At 42.0% G+C, this 8,015-nt stretch overlaps 1 protein-coding gene across 9 annotated transcripts in view; it reads right to left on the bottom strand.

Annotated features, from left to right (window-relative positions):
* The window catches only part of CELF6 (CUGBP Elav-like family member 6), a 31,842-nt gene that overhangs the window by 16,006 nt on the left and 7,821 nt on the right, over nt 1–8,015 (bottom strand). For 8 of the 9 annotated variants that reach the window (XM_019659625.1, XM_019659624.1, XM_019659623.1 and 5 more), the window contains exon 2: nt 6,447–6,495. In XM_019659625.1, coding sequence (XP_019515170.1) covers nt 6,447–6,495 — 49 coding nt within the window. Of the gene's footprint in view, nt 1–6,446; nt 6,496–7,599; nt 7,745–8,015 lie in introns of those variants that run through there. The other variant, XM_019659621.1, reaches the window with a different exon arrangement.

Genomic DNA, 8,015 nt, shown 5'->3' with positions numbered 1-8,015 from the left:
CCTTCCCCCAATTCCCCAGCACTGTTCCCATCCCCCCAATTCCCCAATAAAAATCTTAAAAAAAAAAAGGTGGAGGCAACCCATATGTCTATCAACCAATAAATGGATAAATAAAACGTGTTCTATACAATCAAATATTATTCGGCCTTAAAAGGAAGGAAATTCTGATATATGCTACAAACGTGGATGAACCTTGAGGACATTATGCTAAGTGAAATAAGCCAGACACAGAGACAAATCCTGCATGATTTCCCTTATACGAGGTATCCAGGGTAGTCAAACTCATAGACACAGAAAGTAGAATGGTGGTTACCAGAGGCTGGAGGGAGGGATAAGTGGGGAATTATTGTTTAATGGGTACAGAGTTTGAGTTTTGTAAGGTGAAAAATTTCTGGAGATTGGTTTTACAACAATGTGAATGTACTTAAGACTACTGAAATGTACACTTAGAAATGGTAAAGATGGCAAAGTTTATGTCTACTAATTTAAAAATAAATTAAAAGGGCTTAAAGGATTGCTGAAAAAATATGGAATTAGACCAAGAAATAACTGTGTCTTTATCCTGATCAAGGAAAGCCAGGAAGTGAGTAAGAAAGGTAAACCAAGCCTGGGCTTCCAGGTTCCCTTAAAAGAGAAGACTTTCAACCTCCCGAGGTGTCTCTTCTTTTTGCAAGCTGTACACCTGTACCTGAGGGGCTTGTCAGAGGTTCAGCCATGCCCATGGCCTAAAGATCAGCTTTGGGTGATCTGCTCTGAGCCAAACTGAAGGGAAACAGCTCTCTTTACCTTCATAAGTAGAATGCATTTCAGGAAGTGAAACATTAACTTGAGTAAAATCTTAAGCAGTACTGTGAAATATATCCAGTCAGTTGGAAGAATACTTTTTAGAATTAAATAATTATTTAATCAAAGACAGATATGAGTGTCAATTGACTGATCAAATAGTTGTTGCAAAGGTCCATATTTGATTTTGGTCAGAGGATATATCCCACTTTTATGAAATTCTGAAAGTTCTAGCTCAAAATTTAATTTTAACTCAAAGCTTAGTTGTTAAACACTGACTAAAACAGAATCCTAGAAAAATTTTGGAAAAGATGGCTCACCTAGTTAGATAGTAATATATGTTTATTACTCAAAACCCAGGCTAATATTTAAGCAAACCCTTGCAAATTCAGACAGAAATTACTTACACAATTATAGGATGGGAATAGAAGGGTTTATATGAAAACAGATAATTGGATTTTAGAATGGAGTTAAACGAAACTTCAAGATTAAAAAAAAGATGCCTCACCTCAGAGAACGTTTTTAATTTCAGAGTTAAAAAAATAAAGTGAAAAGAGTGCATAGATGGATTACTTAACCTATTTCTGTACCTCAGTCATTTTAGATACATAAATATCTGCTGAGTAAAAAAATACAGCAAATTTGGAGAATGGAGCAAGCAGAGCAATCACCATTGTGATTTATGAATTTATTGATTTTATATTATGAAATTGGAAAGAGAGGAAAGAATATACAGGAGTTCAATGATTTTGAAGATTTTGCCTTAGGGCTAAAAAATGCTTTACTTATAAGATTGGCACTTACAGTTTTATTTATTTTTAGGGCTTCCACAGTAGAGATAATGTAAGCTAGGAAATATCTACCACAGTCTCCATGCTGAAGAGCAAATAAAATAGACCCATTTAGTTACCATAGTCTGAGTGATTTGGGGATCTACAGCCTCATGTAATTTGTGGTTAATATTTTTGTGAATTTTTTTAATTGGGGAACTGTGTTTTTCCAGGACCCATCAGCTCCAAGTCAAGTAGTTGTTTCAATCTAGTTGTAGGGGGCACAGCTCAGTGGCCCATGTGGGGATGGAACCGGCCACCATGGTGGTATGAGCCCGCGCTCTAACCAACTGAGCTAACCGGCTGCCCTGTAGTTAACGTTTTTAAATACATGAACCTTAAATATTTGTCCAGGCAAACATTTTAGTATTCACATTCAAATAAATCTAAAAGCTAAAGGAAAAGTTTTTGACACTATGTATGTTTAATGTATGAGGTGTGATAAAAAACTACGGTGACTGTTTAAATTTAAAAAAACTTATTGGAGCAAAAAGCACATTGCCATAAATCCCCCTCAAAATACTCCCGCTTGCTTCAAATGTACTCATCCCATGGTTCTTGCCACTTTCTGAAGCAATTCTGTAAGCCCTCTTTTGTGAGTGTCTTTAGTTGCACTGTCGTGGCTGCCTTGATGTCCTGCTTTGATTCAAAACATTTATCTTCCGTGGTCATTTTGACTTTGGGGAAGAACCAGAAGTCACACAGTGCCAGATCCAAGAATAAGGTGGATGAGGACACACTGTAATGTTTTTATTTGATAGAAATTGCTGTATACCAGAAGGGATATGTGACATGGAGCCTTTCTGTTGCGATCAGAAAGTACAGTGAATGCTGCTGCCGAGTGCCATCTGACGGAAAGCAGGGATCTTCAATACAGGAAGCGGTGTGTCGAACCTTAGTAACAGTGTGTGACAAGTTTCAACTTATTTGGTGCAGTCAGTCAGGTGTAAGGTAAAATTGAGAGAAGGTGTGTTTTAAAGTATGCCATAAATCATCCTCCATCATGATAACACTCTGTGTCACACATCACTTCTGGTACAACAGTTTCTGTCAAATAAAAACATTACAATGTGTCTTCATCCACCTTATTCTCCGATCTGGCACTGTGCGACTTCTGGCTCTTTCCCAAAGTCAAAATGTTTCGAAAGGACATCGAGGCAGCCATGACAGTGCAACTAAAGACACTCATGAAAGAGGACTTCCAGAACTGCTTCAGAAAGTGACAAAACGATGGGATAAGTGTGTTTGAAGCAAGGGGGAGTATTTTGAGGGGGATGAATGGCAATGTATCTTTTACTGTAATAATTTTTTTATTTAAACATTCACTGTATTGTTTGATCACACCTCATATGTAGTGCCTTTAATATATTAGGAAATAATTTTATTTTGGAAAATTAGATGCATTTTTTTCTTAAGAGTATACTGCTCAATGCCCCTAGATGTAAAATATAGGTATGGAGTATGGAATATATGAACAGTATGAATTTAGCTGCAGAATTTATGGGAACTGGCTGGGATACATTCGAAGGCTGCTATAATATATAGTACATATATATAATATAGTACATGAAGACCTGGATGCCCATCTGGCATTCCGAGTGCCACAAAGGCTGCAGGGCATAGCCACAGAAGAGGAGCCTGGCACCTCCTATCAGGCAGATCCTGTTGTGTTGCTACTGTTATTGCATTGCAAGCATTGAATGTGCGTGTTATCCATAACTTCTAAAAGTAATACAATATACAGTGTGTTCAAAATATAGGTTATTTCAACCACAAACCTAATATCTATTGAATAAAAATAAGAATACTACCCTGTTGCACGGGCATCAAAATTCAAGAAAGGGAATGGAAAGTAACTATTTTTGTCTAAAAGCTCATGTGTGCACAGTAGAATACTCCTGTATGGAAGATGAAAAAAAATGGAAGTCCTTGGGCCAAAGAAGCAAACCTGATAGGTTTAGTTAGACTCTCATATGTGGCTCTACTTAAAAAATTGAATTGGTGGCCAACATTTAATATAATTAAAATGTAAATTTTTAATCAAATCATGACAGTCTGTCTTACCCATTTAGAGTTACTTACCTGACTCCTATAGAATTTGAGTTGGTGATCCCTATTTTATGGGAAGACAAATCTAATAATCCCTTCCAAAAGAAAATGGCAGAATTTTGGAAGATTATATTTGCCTTGATAACCCTTGGATTACGTCTGCATTGATAGTAGTATTCTTATCAGATATAGAAAGCATTATTAATCAACTATAAACTAAGGGATTTAATTTCAGGAATAAAAAGCACACAGGCTCACAGGCTTAAATATATCAGGACAGGTGTAACCATGAACTCTGAAGGCTTACGGAATGTTTGGGGTCAAAGAGATAAGGTTTGAATGGGACATGATGTCCCATATTGATGTCAAATGTTACATTTCAAAAGCAAAATCCAACACCATTTTAAAAGTTAGGTTTCTAAAGCATCAGTATGTGTTAAAATTCAGCAGAGAGCTGAACTCACTTTGGAAGAGAGTATGATAACAAGAAGAAAAAGAAAACGTTTTGATTTGTAACAAGATTATCTAACACAGATCAGTTGGTAGTAAAATACTTATAAATTATAAAGGCTTAACTGTTCTCCAAGAGTTAGTACATGTATGCCTCCTCTCTCCCAAATATGTAGCAGGGGAACATCTGGTGACTCTGAGTGGGATCAGGGCAGAATTGAGTGATCTGGCCATCCAAAGCTGCAAGAAGGATTATCCGTGGATGCATTTGGAGTATATGCTCCTTAAGAACCATCACTTGTCAAAAAATATCTGTGTAACACATCACTACAAAAATTATTAATTCTGCTGTCAGGCAGACTTATTTTCAGCTAGATTTGCTTTTCCTGCTCTCTTGAGCTGCTCTGAATATAAACAGGTATTGAGGTGAGATGCCACGTGCACAGAATTTGCTGATGATGTGACACCTGAAAAACTTGTACAAGAAGAAAGAGAAAAATGGTAAAACTCAGTCTGATGCCACTGGTGGGGGCCCAGATGACCAGGACATATGGACCAGGCCAAGCAGAAGCATTATCAGCCTAGAAGCTTCCTATGTGCAGCTGCCCCAACCTGGACAAGATGTGTTGGACTCTAAACATCAGCAGTGCCCGCAGCACTGCACACTTAGTTCCTAAACCAGACTCCAAGTTGCATCATGTTCTTCTGAGCTCTGTACATTCTATTCTCTCTGCTTGAAACACTTTCTCCTCCCTACTCTTTTTCCTATTTCACTACTTTTTACTCATCCTAGAGATCTCAACTTAAATATTTCTATCTCTGGGAGCCCACCTTGACCTCCCAGACTAACCTAGGTGCCCCTTGTTTGTGTCCCAACAGTACCCCCAGGACTCGAAAAGCACTGATTACACTGAATTGTAACCCCTTGTTGACTTGTCTATGTCCTCTCATAGCTGCAGAGCTCCACGAGGCCAGGGGCCAGGTCTGCCTTGCTCACATCTGCATTCCTAATGTGGAGTAAGTTACTCAGAAGATGTTGGTTAGATGGCTGAATAAACAGAACCCAACTTTTCTGCTTCTTACCTCACTCAGGTACTCTCAGCAGGCCTCTCAGCTGTGGGGCTGTCTAGAGTTTGTGGGCGGAGCATAGAAGATGGCCAACAATGGCCTTGATGCCTAACAGTTTCCCACGATGCAGAAATTCTTGGGACAGGTGACCCAGATGTTTGGTATGCAGCCTGGAATTTTCACAAATGGAAAGAATGAGATGGGAAAGGAGGATGTGTGTGTGGAGGGGAAGAAGGAAGCTTAGAAATATCTCTTCAAGGCAAAGTAGAGCAGGTAACATCTTGACCAGAAATTAAGAATCGGAGACCAGAGGTCAGAGAATCAAGAAGGATGAAAGAACCAAAGGTGTTTTGGAGGAAAGAACTCCACAATGGAACCAGGAAGCCACCAGAGCCCCTTGTCCTGAGCATGATGTCTACGAGGGTGTGCAGAATTAGTAGGATTAATAAATGTCTGTCAGTTGGGTTCCGTTGTCTCCATGATATTGGGCATTCTTTCACCTAACAAAATGATGGCTGATCTTGGGTAAGGCAGGGAGAATCTTATCCAAGGGAGAGAGTCAGCAGACATCAGAGAGGGCAACAGGCAACATAAGACCCAAAGGTGAGAAAGACACTAAACACTGACACCAGGAGCTGGCACTGCTTTTCCAGTATGCAAGCGGCCAGATTGCAGCTGGTTGTCCGAAAGCACAAGCTCTCAACACCTCCTGTTCTTAAGGAACATTGGTCTTTGTGCACCAGGAAACAATGCAGCTAAAAAACTTTCAGTCTTTCTATGGTCTTCAGCCTAGAGTGAAATTCTTTAACATGGCCCACAGAGTCTGTCGTACCAGCCTCATCTTTGACCATGAGTAGCCAGGCAATTACAATGAAGGAATGAGCGGCCTTAACCTAGAGAGGACTAGGTGTTCTGTAATCAGAAGGATCTGGAAAAGGAGAATAACTCTAGCCTTGTTCGTCAAACAAAGAAGAACCTGGAGAAATGAACGAACTCTCTCCAGGGGCAGGGTGGCAAGAGCTCCCCTCCTCTGCCTCCAGCATCTGCTTAAGCTCTTCCTGCCTCTTCTGGGCCTGGGGATCCTGGGACCCCACCCCTTCTTAGTTTGAGTGGGGATGGCCTAGCTGTTTCTGGTGCTGGGGCATCACTTGTCCCCCTGACCCAGGGAGTCTCTAGTAATAAACCATGGGTAGGACTGATTCCAGGAGTGGGCCCACCATCCCCCACATAGGTGATATGCTGAGGTTCGTCAGGCAGGGAAGTTACCTCCTCGGCCCTCACTGGCAGCCGGCTTCACTTGGATTGGACGATTCATCTGAAAGACATCAGACCAACACACCCAGTCAGCATGACTGCCTGACCCTAGGAATCCCCAGCTTCTCCACCCCCTGGACTCTGCAGAATCTAAGCCCTGGCCCCTCCGAACTCTGGACTTTACCCCTCTCACACTGGGATTACAGATTTTCTCCAGGATTCCTGCCTTAAATCCAGGAATTTAGGAGGTGCTGAAAACTAAAGGGTCAGGTAATAGGAAGCTCAGTGTCAAGTACAGGATGGACTGTGGAGGCTAAAGAGGTTCTCTTGCCTGGGGCTCCAGGCAGGAGCCATGTGAGACCTGTGCCTCTGGCTCCTGGACTTCCTTAAAGGCTTTGGGTGAGAGGAATTGGGTGGGAGTGTCAACGTGATATTGCAGATTTGTGTATTGAGAATATAATTCTATGTGTCATTTAGATTAAACAATCTGGGAATCAGGCTTAGTGCTGTCTATCCCTGACTCTGCCATTTCATGGTTGTATGACATCCAATAAGCCAACTTCTCTCAGATTTGATTTGTTAAACGGGGAAACACTTCCCCAAGCTCCTGTATCACCATAGTTTCTACCCCTCAGTCCCTTCCCTGGGCCTCCGCTTCCCATGCGGATGTTGGGATTCTCCAGTGCATCTTTCTGCTCCTCCTATTCTTCCTGGATAATCTCACCCATACTCACAGCCTCAGCTACTGTCCCCACAGGGATGACTCAGACCTCTGCATCTCCAGCCCTCCCTCCCCTCTGAGCTTTAGACCCAAATGCCCAGCTGCTTGCTGGACCTCCCGACTAGAAAGGCCCACTGGCATCTTACACTTGACACACCCAAACCAGAGTTCATGTTTTTGCCTGAACTTGATCCTGCTAGTCATCCAAGATATAAACCTCAAAAGCAGCTTGACTCCTCCCACCTCCTCCCCCACCAACCAATTTCACCTTTTAATTTGGGGGTTCCCTGATCAGGAGTGGATAAGAATTACCTGGAAACTGTATCAGTCTCTCAAGCTGGGGGATTGAATTTGTAAAAGCTCTTAGGTGTTGTCAATATACACCCCACACATTCCCATCCCCCAACCACCCTAAGAGAATTCATGATTGAATCCCCATCTCACCTTCCTCTCATGGGTGTTGTGGGGATCACATGAGATAATGGGGATGCAAAAGGTCTTTGTAAACTGCCAAGAGCTGGGTGCGTAGGATGTGAGGAATTATTGTTGGGGGGCAGATAGCTGAGTGCCGGGAGGAAAGAACAGCGGCCTTCCTGGTCATGGAGAAGGGGTACTGATGCCCATCTGGCCTGAGAAGGTGATGATCTGACCCCCTCCCCTCAGGAAATGCACTGCTTCTGCACCAATCACAGGCCACTCCATCCTCTACCAATGTGCTCGTTGCCAAGACAACAGGCAGCTTCCTGTTACCATAGCCACAAGTGCTACCCAGTAACCATGGTAACGCCCTGGCAGTCACAGTTGAGCAATTTCCTTTGGATCAAATTTGGGGGTGGGGAGTGGGGAGGGTTTATGGGGGG

The sequence above is a fragment of the Hipposideros armiger genome, unplaced genomic scaffold, assembly GCF_001890085.2.
Source record: "Hipposideros armiger isolate ML-2016 unplaced genomic scaffold, ASM189008v1 scaffold_302, whole genome shotgun sequence".
NCBI classification, from domain to species: domain Eukaryota; kingdom Metazoa; phylum Chordata; class Mammalia; order Chiroptera; family Hipposideridae; genus Hipposideros; species Hipposideros armiger.
This window is presented reverse-complemented; position numbering and strand designations above follow the sequence as displayed.